Source organism: Palaemon carinicauda, chromosome 41 (genome assembly GCF_036898095.1).
Source record: "Palaemon carinicauda isolate YSFRI2023 chromosome 41, ASM3689809v2, whole genome shotgun sequence".
NCBI classification, from domain to species: Eukaryota; Metazoa; Arthropoda; class Malacostraca; order Decapoda; family Palaemonidae; genus Palaemon; species Palaemon carinicauda.
In genome coordinates this window covers 19,837,166-19,859,145 of record NC_090765.1, presented here as the reverse complement: position 1 = coordinate 19,859,145, position 21,980 = coordinate 19,837,166, and the positions used below count along the sequence as shown (strand labels likewise).

The window sequence follows — 21,980 nt, the reverse complement described above, 5'->3', positions numbered from 1 at the left end:
GAGAGAGAGAGCTAGTGAGAAATAGGCCTACTTTTCAATGTCACCACCAGAGGGGTGTTACAAATTGGTCACACAAGAGGAGATGAATTTTATCTGCATGAAATGTGGTTGGGCCAATTATTATAATCTGTCACAATTTTTATTCCTATCATCTATTATTAACTTAATTACTATAATCAATGCTTTTTTTTATCATCATTACAGTATTAATGTTATTAGCATCCTTAGTAACCCAGAGAAGACAAAAGTTGAAAATTTACCATGTCGCTTTCACATTCTGAAACAATTTATGAGAGAAAAAAAAATGATATTGTGTCCAGTTAGGGTGCTAGAATTATAAATGAGTTTTGTTAGGAATCTTTTCTATGGCATACACATTCCATCATGGCCTCTGTAAAAAAAAAATGCTGTATCTTTCTGCTTGAAGAAACTTATTATTGATGCTTGTAGTCAAGTGGATAGATTATGTTTACTGTACAGTACTTCTTTTGAAAGTAAAAGTTCATGATAATAATAGGGGTAGTATGCCTAACTTTACCTGAAATGAAGTTTTGAGAAAATACTTAATGTAACATAATGAAGGTAGTTCAGTATTTCAAACTCATTGTCTGAGGAAAAATATGATTTTGGTCAATTTTGGTTCCTTGGAACTTTAGTAGCAGAGGATATTCTAAAATAACTTTCTTATTTTGCACTAGACTTAAGTTTGTATTTGTATTTAAAGGTTTAAAGAAGTGAATCTTTTCTTTGTAAAGTTCCTTGACAGGATAATTTTACATCTTTAGTTCGTTAACTCTATACATGGTGTTTGTTGGGTTGATAGAGACAGCTGTAATGCATTTCTCTCTATCAAACATAGAGAGGTGGTAATTGGAATTGGTTTCTATCTATGTGTTGTCATTATAATTCAATCTCAACTTGATGCTGATTGCCACTGCTCCTCCGTGCAAGATAGTGTGGTATTCAGTACAGGAAACTTGGGTAATTTCATTGATATAATTTCTTAATTATTACAATATTTTAATATTGTAATTACCAGATGCAGGTAAATTTGCTCACCATCCCGTTATACTGTAGTGTTGCCATTTTTAATCACTGGTTTTTGGTGATTTAAGAAAAATGAGGTTAAGAATACTGAACTAGGTAAGATGCGAGTATATTCACTTAATTTTTACGTCTGCTCTTACATTTGGGAACAGAGTTTTAAACTAAATAGAAAATTTTTCTGTCATCTTTTCCCTCTGTCAAGGGAAAAGTAATAACAGGTAAATACAGCAATACAATTACTGATTTTATTTTTTTTATTATTCATCGAGTAGCTCTTGCTTCAAAAGATAACTGTGACTCGTAGGTAGGTAGTGAAATTACTTAATATATAAAATTTGTTTTGATGTTTTCAAGTTTACTAAAGCCAGTACTCTACTGGGTGTTTCTTTGTCTAGTTTCTGCCGATTGACTACCTTCCTTTAACACCAGTAAACTAAGTTTTTTAATTGGTTGGTTTGATTGCCATATAAGAAATTGTAGTTTGTTGACTTTTATGCATAACTATTACATTTAAGTACTATGTGCTTGACATGAGGTTTCAATTAATATATTATTTTTTTGCAAATAAATCTAATTTTATTACTGCACTATTGTATACTGCCATGACTGCTGACGGGTCTTACACCAGTGCTGCAAATCTCATAGTATATTCATTAATTCTATGGGCCGTCCTACAACCTTCTCATCAGCGTTTATGCATAGACTTCAACACTTTTGAGAATCAACTCATCAACATGGACCTAATCTTTCAATATAACAGACTCATAGTCTTTGTGAAATATTAAAGTAGACACCAGTGTTGCCCCTTTTTGCTAATTTCATTCATTAAATGTCACTGACAAGAATAGGGGTTTGTCTATTGAGGAACATTTTTCATATATCTATCTTTGGAAGATGGGTTTAACATAAGCACATATTACTTAATTCTAAATTTATAGATAAAACAGTTGGGTTAAAGATATATTAAAGGAACACTTTAGGGTAAGTAAAATAAAACAAAATATCCCTAAAAAACTAAATCACTTTATTTCCACTTGAACTGTCACACATATACAAATACAAGTATGAAAATTAGGATAACTAGGACAAATAATTGTCTCTTTCAAAAAAACAATGTGTGTAACCAGCAAATTTTTACACAACCGTTATAGTTTAACTGATTATGGAATGTATTAAAAATGGATTAAAATGAGCAGTACCATGCGAGCTTATCTTGTTTTAACAACTCTTGAAATGAGGAAGTCACCTAATGAGTATTTGTGTTCATAATTACTACAGAAATTAAGCTACTTTCCAGGTAAACCATAATACAGTACACTTGATATTCGATGACTAGCTTTGATAAACATACTGATATTGAAATTTTCCTAAAGCACTGACTGGAGGGACTGAGTGCAAATATCTAACTAATAAGTGCATTACACTTACACCCACAAACCCAAGTAGGATAAGATCAAATTTTGTCTTCACAATATCATGAAGTTGGTGGAGACCTGCCTTTTACTGTGCGCTCACAATGCATACAGCAAGGTACAATAAATTGACCAGGAACATCCTAAGCATCTGTTTCAAATGCTGTCAGGGCAACTGAAAATACCAGATAATACTTTATGGTGTAAAATACAAGTAAGGCAGCGAGAAGTTTACATCAAGGACAACCATTTGTGCTGTCCCAAAAACCTGGTATTTATGAGAAAATAATGCATATTTGGATGACAATTTTCATGATACCCTTAAAACACTGCACCACAAAAATATAGCTAATTATCCTGCAAGGATGAAAATAGGTTTGCCACAAAAATACAGTTTACTATTCAGCTTTGACTAACTTCAACTATCTAACATATTGAATTAACTTTGCATCACAGACTATATTGATATTGTCTACACCTCAGAGTTTGCCCATACACCAATCTCACAGCAATTCACAGTTCACTCTAATTTTCAAGCCCAGCTTAAAATACTCTTCAAAATTATGAAGTATGCTACTATACCGTGCTAAAAATTGGTTTTGGATAACCTATAATTACAAAATAGATTATAGAATAAAAAGGTGACTATGAAATCAAAATTAAAATTAGTTACTCTTTAACTGAAAGTAAATAACCTAACAGAGAGCCAAGATGTAGAAGGCATCACTGAAATATAAAACAGGATACACTACCTTTCCCATGTGAAACTAATGAAAATGTACATTTAAAACTTGTTTGTGCTAAACATCCTTAATCTAAAAAAAAATAGAAATAAAACAAGTGACATAAAACTGATAATAAATGAATTAATTGCTATACTGTACTGACTTTACCTACAGGATATTTTTTCATACACCATTTCTTGTGGCACATATAACGACTATACAGTACAACAATCATATCTATTGATACATGATGGCTCTGTTATGATAAAAGGTGCAATACTTCTAGGTTGAATAATGCTCAGGCATAACATAGGAAATGTCATCCCAGGGGTGACGATAGAGACCTTGTTTGAGGCGCTTCTGATCCAAGTAATGGCCTGTGAAGTAAAAAGAATATTAATTAAAGAAAGGAAATAAACATCAGACAAAAAACAGTACGAATTTCCCTAGCAAGTCTTCAATTAAGTATATAAAATGTCCATGAGTGATAAATGCAAAGAAGAATGAAGGAAAAAGGAAAAGGAGTACTGTACTGTATTGTATATGAAATGCATAAATTCATTAATCTATATACAGTAAGTAGTAGATTGGCCAGGGCAACAGCCACCCATTGAGATACTACCACTAGAGAGTTATTGGGTCCTTTGACTGGGCAGACAGTAATACATTGGATCCCTCTCTCTCATTACAGCTCATTGACCTTTGCCTATACATACACCGAATAATCTGGCCTATTCTATCCACATGCTTCTCTGCCTTTATACACCTTACAACACAGATTACCAAACAATTCTTCTTCACTCAAGGGGTTAACTAATGCAGAGTAATTGTTCAGTGGGTACTTTCCTCTTGATAGGTAGAAGCTACTCTTTAGCTATGGTGAGCAGCTCTTCTAGAAGGACACTCCAAAATCAAACCATTGTTCTCTAGTAACATAGCCTCTGTACTATGGTCTCCCACTCTCTTTGGTTAGTCTCTCTTGCTTGAGGGTACACTGGGGTACACTATTCTACTTTAATTCTCTTTCTCTCTTTTTTTTTTTTTTTTTTTTGAAGTTTTTATAGTTTATATATGAAAGGTTTATTTTGATGTTACTATTCTTGAAATATTTTATTCTAATTTGTTCATTACTTCTCTTGTAGTTTATTTAGTTCCTTTCCTCATTGGGCTATCTTTCCATGTTGGCGCCCTTGGCGTTATAGTATTCTGCTTTTCCAAATAGGGTTGTAGCTTAGCTAGTAATAATTAATGATAATAATAACAATAAAAATTAAAATAATAATAATAATAATGATTAGAACTAGAGCTAAATCTCTCAATTTGTTCAGAAATTTTTCTTTGGAAAGAGTTTTAGTAGTGGCGGCTCAATGGCGGTTAGTATCAAGTAAGGAACTCAGGGATCTTATCTGCCCAACAGCATTAGATTCAGCAGTGAGGGGTTTTGGGAGAGTTGTCGTGGTGGACCAGGCCCTTTTTCAAGTTGTAGATTTTGGGTTGAAGAACAATTTAGACCCTGAAGAGGAGCCATTTTTACTTTGGTAGCTCTCATAGGAGATTTCAGTCTTTGCTAGGTCTCCTTTTTGGTGCTACCCCTGGCTTTAGACAGTTTGCTAGGCTGTTACTAATGCATGATAATTTTATTGCTTTTATTTTACAGTGCTTGATTATAAAGCTTAGAAGATCATTGATTTTAACTTCCAATTCACTAGGTAGTTTTTGTGCAATTTGGTTTACCTTTCATAAATTAAAAAAGGTATAATGTAATAATATATCAGTCATATTCTACTTAATGTCAAGTGTAACAACTACAGTAAATGTAGTGCCAGTCATGTCCTCTTTGGAAGTGGGATCTGCAGGGGGGATCCGAGTCTACCCTCTCGGCAGCAACAAAATTACTCTATATACCTTTACAGAACTTTGTCAAAATTAATTTGAGATCTGAAGAAGGTCGAGGTAGAGGAGTTTTTATATAGTGGCCCTCTATGTAAACGAGCTAAAGTTAATGCAGAGGCAGTGGTTACTTCACTTCCAGAAAAATAGAGGAAAGTTTTTTGGCCCTACCTAAAAAATAAGAAGCCCTTCTTTCACAAAGCTTCAGTCTGCAGTAGGTACCATATCAGTGCCAAAAGCTATCAGGAAAGAGACCAGCCCCATACAATACAATCATCCCAATCCTCATCCTACAGCTAAGTAGGCAATGAAGTCATCCTGCTCAGGCAATCCCAAATCCTAGGTCCATGGGGATTTTTTTCCGAGGAAAAGGGTATCTGGAGGAACACAAGGGGAAATAAGGGGCTGGTCAGTCTCGTAGAGGGAGAGGGCCTCATCAATGAAAGTCTTCAGGTTGGGGTCATCTCCATCAATTTCAAGAAAGCTGGACTTTTTTCGATGAGGACAGAACTTATATAGTTTCATAAAGGTCTGAGTTGGTTGTGGATTTCAAAACCACCTCCATGACACTACTTCTATCAGATCAGAAACCTAGAACTTGACTCCATTGTAACCAAAATGTTGAAAAAAAAGGAGTCATACAGAAAGGTAGGTTCTTAAAATTCCAGAGCAGACTATTCTGGATTTTCAAATAGATCTGTTAGCAACAAAATAGAACCACAGACTTCCACTATACATAGCTCTGACTGTGGATTCTCAGGTAGTGACAAGAGATGCTTTGAATCTGGACTAGAACAGATAGTCATCAATTTATCTGTTTCCTCTAATGAGTTTGATTTCAAAGGCTTCAAATATCCTTCAGGTCTTTTCACAGACAGCTGTACTAGAAGCTCCACATTGGTAGAACTGCCTGTGGTATCAACTGCTCAAGCTTTTGAAACCGAAGTTACACCCTCTTCAGTCAGCACACGTCTCAGAAAGTAGGGAGTAGAATTACCTTCTCTTCCTCCTCTATTACCAATAACCTTTATGCTTGGATTTTCTCTCTCATATATTCTCAGTTCACAACATGACATGTTTTATCAGCTGTAAGAGGTCATCTTCCAATAGACAATGCTAGTCAATGTGGAAGGCATGGATAGCCTTCCTGATAACCAGATAACCCGGGACTTCTTGGCTTCCTTTCTGGTTCACCTCTTTCATAAAGAAACTTAAACCATCAATAATTTTGTCATGCAAATCGGCATTGACAGAACCTCTCAAGCGAGCTTTTTGAGTGGATTTAGAAGTGGAAATGTTTCACAAGAAGATCACAGTCTTTTTCCCTATAACAACCATCTCCACCACTCCCTTCAGTGTCTTGGTTTCTGGATAGAGTGCTTAAGATTTTGGTAAATTTAGATACTTCTCCATTTCTTTTAAAAAATTACAGAAAACTATTTTCTCATAGTTTGTCTCAGGAGCAAGAGTCAGTAAGCTTGCAGCTTTTCAAAGGAATCAGTAGTTTATCATCATTCCTGGTAGTCTTCTAATCCTGACTCAGTCTCTTCTGTTTTTAGGCAAAACAAAAAGCCTCTTCAGAAGTGGGATCCTCTTTATGTTACAAATTTAGGATAATGAGATGGTAAACTCTGCCTGGTGTCTACCATGCAATTATATCTGCTTTAAAATACCCAAACTAATAAGTCCCTTTCAACAGGGGCTATCTGTATTCGAATGACCTACCTTATTGAGAAAGCTGTTCCTCTCTCCATCCACGAAACTCAAGAGCTTCATGGGTTGGTCTGGGCATAGGGTATTTATAAGACACTTCCTGAAACAAATACATATGGTATGACATGCATTTATGGTACTTGGATTGTTCGTGATTCCTACAAGGGGAAACTGGATAGAAGGGCTACATCATCAAGGCCCTTCAATAAAAGCATAATGACATGCATCTAGCTCTTCTCCAGAGTTTTCCCTTATGTGACGAGTGTCCGACTTGTTAGTTTTTCTTCACACCTATACCCATATGACTATGTTGTTTTCTCGGTTGTTGATGGTTGTACTTCATGGTACACAAGTCTACTCAGTTACTGCTCTGGTATTAGTCCCTGAAGACCGCACAGCACATTTACCTTAAAAAGTGGTTTTGATGAAGGAAAAACATATTTTTGTGAGGTGCTGTGGGGTCTCCAGGACCCTCCCTTATCCCTAGTCTTGTGCAGTGGAGTGACAATTGATTCTCACTTGGAAATGGAAGATGGTACCTGGCTGCACGTTAGTGTACAAATAGCATTGTTTCCAGTAGTAGTGATGGTTCTCAGTGAGAATGTAACATCGATAGCCAGATGATTTCAGTATTGGAGGTGCTGTGTCAAGATCAATAGCACCTGAGTAGAGGATCCCCCTTTTTCCCACTAAGTCCGTGCTTTACTCATTGACACATTAGCACTAGAGCAGGGAAGACAATAGTTCTTTGGTATATCATGTTGTACTGGATTCCCTATTGTAGCCTTTTACAGGAAAGTCCTTGTAGACCACACATTACCTCCCCAAAAATGGATGTTTCCTTCATCAAAATCACTTTATTGTAAATACTGTAACTTGATTAACAATATAATGTGGTGATTCACAATACAATGTGGAATTAAAAGGAAAACATTGTAAAATGTGAGTGACAGATTTATGAAATTCAAATACTTTACAAAAACTTTATAAATATATAGAATCATAACAAATATTGGGATAAATTTTATATACTTACCAATGAAGCCCATTGATCGACCAAGAACGAAGAGACCATTTATAGTGCCAATATTGATATACTCTTCAGCCTCCTCCCTGTAAAGTATTTATTGACAATCACATACTATGTACAGTACTCTTGAATAAGAAATTCAAAATTAGTATGACTGAACTGGATAGTACAGTACAGTATACGTAAACTAATATTGCAAGAAATGTACTGTTGTATTGAAGTATATAGTGTACATTATAGAAAAGTGTTTGTTTGTCAAGTAACATAATTATGGATGTATAGAGAAAAAAAATTAATAGGATTACAATGAAATGGAATCCTACAAAGCAATTTCCAGGATAACGTAAAAAAAATGAGTAAATATTCAGGATAATTAATACGGACCATAAATAAATATTCTAATTTAATTCAATTCAATTTAATTTAATAGGAATAAGAAATTTGGCATACCAAGATTTCTAATAATTTTCCCCTTTTAATGTACAGTACAGTACCTACTACTATGACTTCTAAATTTGCTTAAAATTTTGTAGATTTGCCATTGATTTTAAAAGTGCTGGGGCTTTATATTAAGCTGTCAGCTATCTTAATAGTAAATGCAGTTTTGTACTTTATCTAGAAATATCTACTATAATCAATTCCTCTTTTAATCATTATGTAGTAATTTTGTGTTCACTTGTAATGTAAATTCACATAAGTACAGTATATTCAATAAGCTTTGCTTTTGCTGTCAGGCACCAGACTTCAATACATTGATTGGGAAAATATAATTAGTTACCCAGGGGCTTGGAATACACTGGGGTTGCTCAGTTATGGAAGCCTTGGAGGTATTAAAGAAGTGCAAATTTCAAGTAATTGAAGGTACCTAAGAATCCTAATGGAAAATATGTCCATTTACTCAGAACTCAGAGGAATTTCAAAATTCATATTGGTGGATAGGTTAAGCCAATGTCCTCTCTCTAAAATTTTACATTAGCTTGTTCCCATTATGGGATTAAACACAAAATGAGTTTTCTTCACTCTTCTATATTATTTTTCTCTGAACCACAATACACTTTTTTAAAGATTACTGGGCAATTCTTTCCATATCTATTGCTTTTCTGACCAACTGTTCCTTAATCCTTGTTTCATTCGTCCAAACTATCTAGATATTTGAAACCTATCTATCTTACAGCTTCTGGACACTGCGCATCTGCCATTTCCTTATTTATAGTATGATCTGCCCACCATACCATGGCCATGAATGTTGGATTTCTACAGCCACACCATTATAAGTTCATCTCTATTTTCCTTGTCATAGCCTGTTTTTCAGCCCCATATAACACCATAAGTCTAATGAACCAATTGTAGTTTTTGCTTTCTTTACTAATGGGACATTTTTATTCACCAGCTCGCTCTCTCTCTCTCTCTCTCTCTCTCTCTCTCTCTCTCTCTCTCTCTCTCTCTCTCTCCAATAGTGCAGCTACCTTTTAGCTTACTACTACCCTCTCAGTTCCTGCTTCCCATTACCAGTTCAGCCAGTTCCCCAAGGTAACAGAAAGGCTCTCTCTCTCTCTCTCTCTCTCTCTCTCTCTCTCTCTCTCTCTCTCTCTCTCTCTCTCTCTCTCTCTCTCTCCCCAATAGTGCAGCTACCTTTTAGCTTACTACCCTCTCAGTTCCTGCTTCCCATTACCAGTTCAAGCCAGTTCCCCAAGGTAACAGAAAGGCTCTCTCTCTCTCTCTCTCTCTCTCTCTCTCTCTCTCCTCTCTCTCTCTCTCTCTCTCTCTCTCTCTCTCTCTCTCTCTCTCCAATAGTGCAGCTACCTTTTAGCTTACTACCCTCTCAGTTCCTGCTTCCCATTACCAGTTCAGCCAGTTCCCCAAGGTAACAGAAAGGCACTCTCTCTCTCTCTCTCTCCTCTCTCTCTCTCTCTCTCTCTCTCTCTCTCTCTCTCTCTCTCTCTCTCCAATAGTGCAGCTACCTTTTAGCTTACTACCCTCTCAGTTCTTGCTTCCCATTACCAGTTCAGCCAGTTCCCCAAGGTAACAGAAAGGCGCGCTCTCTCTCTCTCTCTCTCTCTCCAATAGTGCAGCTACCTTTAGCTTACTACCCTCTCAGTTCCTGCTTCCCATTACCAGTTCAGCCAGTTCCCCAAGGTAACAGAAAGGCGCTCTCTCTCTCTCTCTCTCTCTCTCTCTCTCTCTCTCTCTCCTCTCTCTCTCTCTCTCTCTCTCTCTCTCTCTCTCTCTCCAATAGTGCAGCTACCTTTTAGCTTACTACCCCCTCTCAGTTCCTGCTTCCCATTACCAGTTCAGCCAGTTCCCCAAGGTAACAGAAAGGCTCTCTCTCTCTCTCTCTCTCTCTCTCTCTCTCTCTCTCTCTCTCTCTATCTCTCTCTCTCTCTCTCTCTCTCTCTCTCTCTCTCTCTCCAATAGTGCAGCTACCTTTTAGCTTACTACCCTCTCAGTTCCTGCTTCCCATTACCAGTTCAGCCAGTTCCCCAAGGTAACAGAAAGGCTGTAATTCCAAGACCTGCCCATCTATCACAATAACAATAAAAAAAATTTACTTCCTCCTTTCGCCATTTGCTTTTCTAATACATTTTGGACATCAAAAATATCTTAGTTATGTATATTTTATAAACCAGAAGACCTCTAGATACACTTTCTATTACATTCAGAATTTTTATCCGGCATCCTTTTCTCAAAACTACAGGGAAAATTTTATGATTTTACTTTTTCCTCTGCTTTCTTTCTATCCACCATAAGGCTGAATAGTTATACGAACCCTATCCGTAATTCAAACAATTTTTTCAATACCAATAGTTAGCTTATCTAGATAAACCTTCAGAGAAGTTTAGTATGGTAGCCTTTGTATTCCAGTTTAATACAATATTTTCTTTAGAATGTAGAAATAATTAGAAAAATCATACAATATTGTGGAACTATATCTAGCAATTCAGTCCCGTAAGGTACACGGGAGTATTAAATCAATTAAATTGCAAGAATAGGCTAAGGTTTTAGGGAAGCTGCCAATGGCTAAGCATAAGAATATTCCCTTAATTAAAGATTTACTGCTTTTGAGATAAAAGTAGTTATGTAACAGATTGCTGTACTCATTTACTTACAAAAGTATTTATTTTCAGGATATTTGCCATGGGGATGTATTTATTGCTACTACATTCCTATCATTTGGAATTGGAAGGAGAATGTGTGTAAAAACCATATTATATAACGTAACATTAGGTTTCTGTATATCGTAGTTCAGTATTGTCCCTAATTTTACTTTCAACTCATTTTTTGTTTCTTTTTTGTGTGAAAAGCAGCATGGTATAGAGAAAGCATGTAGTGGGGAAGGTCGAGTAGTTGCAAAAAGTTTGTTACTCCACTGCCCAGTCCTAGGACCACGTCTATATACATTCATGGTTTCATTGATGATTTTACACTTTTAGATGTGTTATATTCAGTGTAATGTAGTGATTTTTTAAATAAATTTATCATTTACTAGTTCATAGTTTTCTTTCCAACAACTTTATGTGTATACCTTCTCATTTGCAGTATTATATTCTTAAAGACTCAAAACAATATTGCTGACTAAAATAATCATTATGACAATTACTTCAAACACTCATGACCATGGTATGGTGGGCAGATCATACTATAAATGAGGAAACGGAAGATGCGTAGTGTCCAGAGGTTGTAAGATAGATAGGTTTCAAATATCTAGATGGTTTGGACGAATGATAAAAGGATTAAGGAACAGTTGCTCAGAAAAGCAATAGATATGGAAAGAATTGGCCAGTAAACTTTAAAAGAAGTGGATTGTAGTTCAGAAAAAAAATAAAGAAGAGTGAAGAAAACTCATTTTGTGTTTAATCACACAATGGGAATAAGCTAAAAACAATAATGCTGGCTAAAATAATCATTATGACAATTATATCAAACAAAAAGCTCCTATTACTTACGGAGTGAAAGATCCTGAGTGCCTTAAAAGGTCTACAAAGGCCACACCAATTACACCATCAACATTAAGAATCAAATTTGGCTTTTTGCTTGTAGTAATCTTCTCCACTTGCAAGGCATAATCCAATAAGGGTGTTGATGGGAAATTGGTCTTCACATAATTCTTGATGATTTCAACTCTCTTGTCTGGGTTATTCAACTGTTAGAAATAAAAACATTATTAATATGTTATTTTTATTAATAAAATAAATTTTTGAATATACTTACCCGGTGATCATATAAGCTGTCAGCTCTGCTGCCCGACAGAAAAACCTAAGGACAAAATACGCCAGCGATCGCTATACAGGTGGGGGTGTACATCAACTGCGCCATCTGTCGAGCAGGTACTCAAGTACTCCATGTCAACACAGAACCAATTTTCTCCTCGGCCCACTGGGTCTCTATTGGGGAGGAAGGGAGGGTCCTTTAATATATGATCACCGGGTAAGTATATTCAAAAATTTATTTTATTAATAAAAATAACATTTTTCAATATTAAACTTAGCCGGTGATCATATAAGCTGATTCACACCCAGGGGGGTGGGTAGAGACCAGCATTACATGTTGACATTATTATGAGCTAAGTATTTTGTATTTCATTTTAGCAGTTATTCAAAATAACAAACATAAAATAAATAAGTACCTGGTAAGGAAGTCGACTTGAACAATTACTCTGCCTTTTTAAGTACGTCTTCCTTACTGAGCCTCGCGATCCTCATAGGATGCTGAGCGACTCCTAGGAGCTGAAGTATGAAGGGTTGCAACCCATACTAAAGGACCTCATCAAAACCTCTAATCTAGGCGCTTCTCAAGAAATGACTTTGACCACCCGCCAAATCAAGTAGGATGCGAAAGGCTTCTTAGCCTTCCGGACAACCCAAAAACAATAATAAAACATTTCAAGAGAAAGATTAAAAAAGGTTATGGAATTAGGGAATTGTAGTGGTTGAGCCCTCACCCACTACTGCACTCGTTGCTACGAATGGTCCCAGAGTGTAGCAGTTCTCGTAAAGAGACTGGACATTCTTAAGATAAAAAGACGCGAACACTGATTTGCTTTTCCAATAGGTTGCGTCGATTATACTTTGCAGAGATCTATTTTGTTTAAAGGCCACGGAAGTTGCGAGAGCTCTAACTTCGTGTGTCCTTACCTTCAGCAAAGCTTGGTCTTCCTCACTCAGATGGGAATGAGCTTCTCGTATTAACAGTCTGATAAAATAGGATAAAGCATTCTTTGACATAGGCAAAGATGGATTCTTAACTGAACACCATAAAGCTTCAGACGGGCCTCGTAAAGGTTTTTAAATAGAACTTAAGAGCTCTTACAGGACATAAGACTCTTTCTAGTTCATTTCCAATCATACGATAAGTTTGGAATATCGAACGATATTGGTCAAGGCCGAGAAGGCAGCTCGTGTTTGGCTAGAAAACCAAGTTGTAGAACATGTAGCCGTTTCGGATGAGAATCCGATGTTCTTGCTGAAGGCATGAATCTCACTGACTCTTTTAGCTGTGGCTAAGCATATCAGGAAAAGAGTCTTAAAGGTGAGATCTTTCAGGGAGGCTGATTGTAGCGGTTCGAACCTGTCTGACATAAGGAATCTTAGTACCACGTCTAAATTCCAACCAGGTGTAACCAAACGACGCTCCTTCGTGGTCTCAAAAGACTTAAGGAGGTCCTGTAGATCTTTATTGTTGGAAAGATCTAAGCCTCTGTGACAGAAGACTGATGCCAACATGCTTCTGTAACCCTTGATAGTGGGAGCTGAAAGAGATCGTTCTTTCCTCAGATATAAGAGAAAGTCAGCTATTTGAGTTACAGAGGTACTGGTCGAGGATACGGATACTGACTTGCACCAGTTTCGGAAGATTTCCCACTTCGATTGGTAGACTCTAAGGGTGGATGTTCTCCTTGCTCTAGCAATCGCTCTGGTTGCCTCCTTCGAAAAGCCTCTAGCTCTCGAAAGTCTTTCGATAGTCTGAAGGCAGTCAGACAAAGAGCGTGGAGGCCTTGGTGTACCTTCTTTACGCGTGGCTGACGTAGAAGGTCCACCCTTAGGGGAAGTGTTCTGGGAACGTCTACTAGCCATCGAAGTACCTCGGTGAGCCAATCTCTCGCGGGCCAGAGGGAAGCAACTAGCGTCAACCTTGTCCCTTCGTGAGAGGCGAACTTCTGCAGTACCTTGTTGACAATCTTGAACGGAGGGAATGCATATAGATCTAGATGTGACCAATCTAGTAGAAAGGCATCTATATGAACTGCTGCTGGGTCCGGGATTGGTGAGCAAAATATTGGGAGCCTCTTGGTCATCGAGGTTGCGAAGAGATCTATGGTTGGCTGGCCCCAGGTGGCCCAAAGTCTCTTGCATACATCCTTGTGGAGGGTCCATTCTGTTGGAATTATTTGTCCCTTCCGACTGAGACAATCTGCCATGACATTCAAGTTGCCTTGGATGAACCTCGTTACTAGTGAAATGTCTAGACCTTTTGACCAGGTGAGGAGGTCCCTTGCGATCTCGTACCATGTCAGAGAGTAGGTCCCTCCTTGCTTGGAGATGTACGCCAAAGCCGTGGTGTTGTCCGAGTTCACCTCCACCACTTTGCCTTGAAGGAGAGACCTGAAGCTTTTCCAGGTCAGACGTACTGCCAGTAGCTTCTTGCAGTTGAAATGCATTGTCCTTTGACTCGAGTTCCATAATCCCGAGCATTCCCTACCGTCTAATGTCGCACCCCAGCCTACGTCCGATGCGTCCGAGAAGAGAACGTGGTTGGGAGTCTGAACAGTCAGGGGAAGACCCTCTCTAAGGTTGATATAGTCCTTTCACCAAGTCAGACCAGACTTTATCTTTCCGGAAACCGGGATCGAGACCGCTTCTAGCGTCTTGTCCTTTTTCTAGTGAAAAGCTAGATGGTATAGAAGAGGACGGAGGTGTAGTCTTCCTAGTGACACAAATTGATCCACAGATGACAGTGTCCCTACCAGACTCATCCACAGCCTGACTGGGCAGCGTTCCTTCTTCAGCATCTTCTGGATGGATAGCAGGGCTGGGGGTTGATCGTCTTGTTCAGCAACGTCCTCATCAGAGGGTTCCTCATCCGAAACTGATGAGGAAACGGCAATGGAGTGGGCAACGTCTGACTCTCTGAATCCGGTCGCACTGGTGGATGCGTGACGGAGCCGGACGCAATATCATGGCACTGCTGCACAGTCTGTGAACTGTCAACAACCATGGGTGCGCGAGGAAGTACAGCGTCAACCCGAAACTGTCTAGACTGTCTGGGTTGTGCAGTCAACACCCTACCGGGTTGCTGAGGTTGACACACTGCGTCACAACAAGTCACCTCTGCTGGTTGTTGAACGTCTTCCTAGTGACACACTAAACGTCAACAACCACCTCCGAGCGTCGCTTAACGTCAACGTGCGACTGGCAACCCACACTGGGTGGCATCGGTGGAGGAACCACCTCAACTGGCAGACGCGAGTAGGATACCTCAGCGTCAACAGGGCGCACAACCAACTGTTTGGAAGGTTGTTGGCCAGAAGGTTCTTCTCCGTATTTAAGTCCTCTATCAAGGCCACAAGCTTGGACTGCATGTCTTGCAGCAAAGCCCATTTAGGGTCTACGGGAGCAGGTGTGGCAACAGACGGGGTTAGCGACTGAGGCGGAACCATTTACCATCCCTGGAAGCCTTGTTAGTGTGACATAATAGTACAGCAAAACTTCAAAGGCTCGACAAAAGTTGAGAAGTTGACCTGTAAACAACTTGGAGCGTCTCCTGGCTAGGCGCCAGGGCGAGTCTACAGTGAACCCTCGCTACTTCACGGTTCGACCATCGCGGATTCACCACTTCGCGGATTTTTTTCATAACCCATGTCTATACATATATTGCGGATTTTCCGGAAATATCGAAAATACCGCGATGTGACCGATGGTGCGAGATTGGAGAAAGTAAGGAAAATTGAATCATGATTGATTTTCAATATAAATGAAACTTTGAGGAGCAACAAAGATATCATTTGTTAGAGAGATAGAGAGAGGTAAGGAATGGGAGGTAGTGAAAAGTAGCCCACAGAGAGAGAGAGAGAGAGAGAGAGAGAGAGAGAGAGAGAGAGAGAGAGAGAGAGAGAGAGAGAGAGAGAGAGGGGGGTTTAAATGTAATAAACAAAAAAATTTGATAGGTTATAACACATTGGTGCTTATGTAATATCAACTGTATACTGTAGACGGTTTGAATAAGTTAAGAAATGGTATAAATGATACTTTGTTAGTGTATTCGTACACACTCAAGAGCGGCAGCTAGATGACAGCTGATCTAATCACAGCCAAAAGTAAAAAAAAAAAAAAAGTCAACAATACTCGATTTTTAAAACACACCCGAAATTTAAAAACAAAAGTACACGCTTTCTTAATGTGCAATTAACTATTTAAAGAGTGGCAATTTTCTAGAATAAAATGATATTTCCCAAAAAATAGTGGTTTGCTGATGAAATCGGATGCCCTATTTTTGGCTATGATTGAAATGGATGTAGACTCGGCCTAATTATTTCATTTCGTATTTAATTGACACTAAGAAAACTAATTTTAGTTTCTTCATCTAAATGTAAGTATTGTATAACACGAAGAGAGAGAGAGAGAGAGAGAGAGAGAGAGAGAGAGAGAGAGAGAGAGAGAATGAATCAGCTGTTGTAATCAAATGGCGTGTTTTTGTTTCGTGAGAATTTCATCGCCACGACTTTAACAACAACATACTGTACTGAACTTTACAGTATTATACAGACTACTGTAATATGATAAAGTAAAATATTTGTAATCTATTTTATATGAAATGGGGCTATTTTTGTTTTTTTTAAAATTTACATTTACGTATGTAAAACAACTCTCTCTCTCTCTCTCTCTCTCTCTCTCTCTCTCTCTCTCTCTCTCTCTCGTAGATTGTTTTCCTGCTTTGCTACGTATGTATGATTTTATATAGATACGGTAAATAATATTTGTAATAACATATTTTATAAAAGCTTTTACTGTAATATCATTATTTATCACTTTCATCATGCGGGTTAAATTCCTTAGTTTGTTTACAGAGCGTACTTTATGACGCCGTCGTTTCAGGCGGCGTCATAAAGAAAAAAATTTCATTTGGAAGTCCTAAGAAAAATTAAGTAAAATATTAGTAATAACCAAATCAACATACTGTACTGAATAATCAATATAATTGATGCAAAAACTAACCTATAAACAGATGTGTAAATGCGTTTGTTTCTTCATTAGGATCAGAGATAAACGTAAACAAAACATTGGTTGCCATTTTTTATCGTGCTTTTTGGCGTGTTTAGGAAACGCATGATATAAAGTCGCCTTTAATATTTGTGCCTGTTTTAGTTTAGGGTACTGTATTACATGCATTAAGTGTCCTGTACATTAAAGGGTAGTTTGTTAACAGTACTACGTACAAGGGAAGGTTTTAAAAGTCTGAATATACATGTTAAATAAATAGGTAAATATGGTGTTACTACTTCGCGGATTTTCACCTATCGCGGCCGCGTCTGGAACCTATCTACCGCGATAAACGAGGGTTCACTGTACCAGAATTGAGAAGTCTATCTGGGCAGAGGCATGAACTCCCAAGCCGAGAACTTCTCTCGTGTCCTAACAGACTCTCGCTCTATAAGCCGTTTAAAAGAAGGGAAATCAAAGGCTGTATCCCTAAAACTCCTCCTGGTGCAAAAACCAGTCGCCTAGCCAACGTAACGCTCTCTAGGAGAGCGAGAGAGCACTAGCTTAACAACAACGGCTTCGAAGTAGTTAGGCCTAGTGTAAGTTCTGACGTTAGGCGAACGAGGAGCAGCAGTTAAAAGTCCATAGGAGGCTAAGCAGCTTAAGGCTCCTCTCCAAATGACAGATTCCTCAAAGGAATATCAGTAGTAGGGAGAACAGCACTTTCTCATCTACAGGAACCTTGTCAGATAAAAGCTAGGTTATCTCAGTGAGGGTCTCACTGGTGCATTAGCAGCAGACCAGAAGGCAACGTTATGTAACTGCTTGACAGTCTGTGAACTGTCAACAACTGAACTGTCAACCACAACAGGTGCGTGAGGACATACAGCACTGGTGCATTAGTAGCAGACCAGAAGGCAACGTCATGTAACTGCTTGACAGTCTGTGAGCTGGCAACAACCATAGCTGTGTGGGGAAGCAAAGCCTCTACTCCTGACTGACTAGTCTGCTGCTGGCGAGTAGCGGTAACCACAGTGGGTTGCGGAGGTTGACGCACAGCGTCAAAACAAAGCAACTTAACTCCACCCTCCTGTTGTTGTGGTAACTCGCGAACGTCAACGGAGGGTAGCGTGCGTCTGTGAACGTCAACATGCGGCTGGCAGGGTACACTGCGCATGGGTGGTGGAACTCTCACAGGCGGAGTGCGGGAGCAGGTAGCGTCAGCGTCTACTGTACGCACAACCGTGGTTGGTTGTAGGCTAACGGGTGCAGCGTCAACCTTCTCCGCACGATACTCCTGCATAAAAGATGCTAACTGTGTCTGCATAGACTGTAGCAAAGACCACTTAGGGTCTACAGCAGCAGGTGCGGCAACAGACGGTGTTACTGCCTGTTGCGGTACCACTTTGCCTCTCTTAGGTGTGCAGTCATCGGAAGACTGCAGCGAGTCCGAACTGACCCAGTGGCTACACCTGGGCCGTTGGACTTGCGCGGAAGGGACCGACTTGCGCTTAATAAGCTGCGAGACCTTGGTCCAAGGTTTCTTACGAGAAACCTCTTCCGCAGACGAGAAGTAAATGGGCTCTCTTGTCTTTGTGTGGGTGGGGCGATCTTGGGTAGATACGGCCGAAACCACGGAGGGAAAACGTCTGTTCGTTGATCAAGGCCTGACGAACCCATAAGTCGTTCGACATTACTTCTCCCCTGGGCTTGGGAGCTTGCAAGAGGTCCCGGACTAGGTGAACGACAGGCACGAACAGACGAACCCTCGGACGCAACACTGTAACACTTTGCGCATATCACTTTATCACTTCGATTTTCTGTTTTGCACTTATTTCACTGAAATCGAAACTTTTACTGATTTCTACCTGAAACACGCAATTCTACCCTTCATTAAAAGGTAGTAATTGCGAAAACAGTCGTATAATGCAGCTCATTAATACTAGCAAAAACAGAAAACATATATAAAGATAAAGAATTCAGTGGCTGGGAAAGAGACTAAACACTAGTTCAAATAAACTACGTTTACAATCTCTCACCGCACATAGCCTGGGGACAAGAATAAAACCCTAGAAACGTTTTACCTTCTTCCCCGTACAGCGACTAGGGAGGAGAGAAACACGAGAACAACGTTACCCGCTTGAACGGAACGTTTTTTTCTCCTCTCTCTCCCTCCGTCTCTATCTCTCTCTCTCTTTCTCTCTTGATTTCGCACCTGAGAGAAGAGCCCAATTATATATCGTCAAAACATGTTATTTGGCTAAAGGAAAAAACTGAAAGGTTTACCAAATAAAAAGTTCCTTTAATTTAGAATTTAAAACATTTAAGCTAAGAAAGAATGAACGAAACGTCAGAATCGATTTACTCTTACTGCAAAGTGAAACCGTGATACACTCTCTCTCTATCGTAACGATAGAGCGCATGTTGAACGTCCTGAACGTCAACAACTGCGTAGTCTAAAAAACTAAACGTTAGTTCATCTTTGAAAACAGTACGAGACTATCAAAGAAATTCTTTCATAAAACATTAAATTTAAAAAGTTTTAAATTCTTAAAGGCTAAATACGATATAACGGGCTCAACGTTGATTAACTTCGGTTCCAAGTTAGGACCGCCTACTATCAGGAAAGGTCGCATATAAACAAAACATAAAAATTTATTTTTATATGTTTATAATAAATGGAAAGTTAATCGAAGAGGCCTAATAAAGGCGGAGAGATATAAATTATATAGATCTATAACGTGTTAAGCAAAATTACTAAAAACCTAAACACACTTCCGTCTAAGGGAAGGGTCGGCCATTTAAAAGTGAAAGAGAGTCCATACTCTCTTTGTCACCATAATTAAATCTATCCAAAACGAGTTCAAGTTTTGAGATGAAGATAAAACCCCTGCATAGCGAAAGCTCAAAACTAGAATAGTGTACTTCACCAAATAGTTGTGAAAACAAATCCAGTTAGTAACAGCGTATTTAGTAGGTCTTGCCAGTGGCACGACAGAGAGAAAATTGGTTCTGTGTTGACATGGAGTACTTGAGTACCTGCTCGACAGATGGCGCAGTTGATGTACACCCCCACCTGTATAGCGATCGCTGGCGTATTTTGTCCTTAGGTTTTTCTGTCGGGCAGCAGAGCTGACAGCTTATATGATCACCGGCTAAGTTTAATATTGAAAAATGGTCATTTATAAGTGCTGCACAGCATAGATTTCCATCCAACACCTAACTTCCTTGAATTTTGTAAACTAATCTTATGCTCTTAAATTATAAAACAGATGAAGGCAGAAATTTATTCAAATTAAATAGAGCTTATGAATATTTTACATTTAATGTGCATGAATCCCTTATTTTTTATCTGGGTTGCTGCTTCCAGCTTTGAAACATGCTTGCATCAAGAATTATAATTTGTTTAGAATTTAATAATTGCGAATAATCATGACTTTATTCTTCTGGAAGTCATTCACACTTTAATCCATTATGGTTTTCTCTCATTCTCTTTAAATGTGGTATGCTAATCAACTACAGTAATACTTTCAACAGTTTTTACTCAATCAAGTGTACAATTCAGTACTCATATAAGACTAAGTAATTTTTTCATACTAACCCATTACTGTATTTGTAATTTAGCTCATTCTGTGGTTACAAAATTATATGAAGACACTTCAGTCCTTATTTTAAGGAAAATGGGAGCCACTGTAGTATTATGCAAAATGTAATATACTATGTGCATGCACCGGAGAATAATGAGGTTACTGGACAGTAAAAATTACACATTTTCATATGGTTAGCTCTTTAGCCTTACTTTTTATAAACATATTACCTGATAATTTTCCCCAAACTAATCAATTCCCTTTTTTTCTTCTAATCTTGCCTCTCTATTGCTCTTGTAAATTAATGGCTTATATTAGTGATTGCAAAATAAAGGGTATATTTTATTAATGAGCATTAACATAATGGAACAAGGAAAGGTGTGATATTTGGTGTTAAAGTAAGCATATTCATTAATCCCTGAGAGAAGGACAATCCTTGATAAAGAAGCATTCTGCCAACCATATTTTCACACAGTATATTAGGAGAAAAAACTGAACTATAAGTTGATAACATAACTAGAAATAGCAGTAAGTCTCTATTGAACTACTGTACTTACTGATTTAATTCTGTGACCAATGCCCATGATAAGTTGACCCTTCTTACGCATATCATTGACAAATTCCATAGGGAGCATATTCTTGTCGAAGGCCTCACTAAACTGTCTTGCAGCTCCATCCAAAGCACCACCAAAACGATCACCCTGAAGAACAGAAATTTCTAGAGTATTTTAACAGTTAAGATTAAATACTGAATTAAAAGAAAAGGTAAAATATCAGAGAGTTTACAACAGCCATTGTTTGGTTAAACTGATACTGTAACAATAATAAAATTTTTAAGTAGTTATTTCTCGCCTATGCACAATTGGAAATAACTTAAGAAAGCATTAATAATTAATCATACTGATCAAAGTATATATATAATGTATATATAATTAAAACAAGAAGTAAAACAGACACTTACAATGGTCAGTAAACCAGATACCAAGGAAGATACAAGATCTTTACCAGCTCTTGTGCAAACTATAGTATTATGGGCACCTGAGACAGCTGGACCATGATCAGCTGTTATCATTAGGCACATTTCAAGGAATGTTGTGGCATACTGAGGTAGTCGACGTTGGAACCACAACAGAGACAAAGTACCTCCAATTCCCAAACCTATAAAATGTTACATTTATTAGTAAAACAAAAACAGGATTCAGGTCAATACGGTCTTTGCTAAGAGCATTCTTAGGAATGAGCTATACAATACCAATTTTCTATGCTATAAAGATATTACAAGCACTTCTCTAGTAATTTCAATTCTGTCAACAAAAGAGGTTCCTTAATTCAATTACCTTTTAATGTACTTCACCTACTTATGATAGTTAATTTATTCTTAA

The 21,980-nt window shown here is 38.2% G+C and overlaps 1 protein-coding gene across 3 annotated transcripts in view; it reads right to left on the bottom strand.

Moving 5' to 3' along the window:
- Positions 1 to 2,050: 2,050 nt before the first annotated feature.
- LOC137632263 (ATP-citrate synthase-like) overlaps positions 2,051 to 21,980 on the bottom strand; it is a 369,682-nt gene continuing 349,752 nt past the window's right edge. For all 3 annotated transcript variants that reach the window (XM_068364154.1, XM_068364155.1, XM_068364156.1), the window contains 5 exons: positions 21,560 to 21,756; positions 21,156 to 21,299; positions 11,762 to 11,958; positions 7,824 to 7,900; positions 2,051 to 3,561 (listed from right to left, as the gene is read on the bottom strand). In XM_068364154.1, the coding sequence (XP_068220255.1) occupies positions 3,467 to 3,561; positions 7,824 to 7,900; positions 11,762 to 11,958; positions 21,156 to 21,299; positions 21,560 to 21,756 (710 nt within the window). In that variant the 3' untranslated portion in view covers positions 2,051 to 3,466. The remainder of the gene's footprint in view (positions 3,562 to 7,823; positions 7,901 to 11,761; positions 11,959 to 21,155; positions 21,300 to 21,559; positions 21,757 to 21,980) is intronic.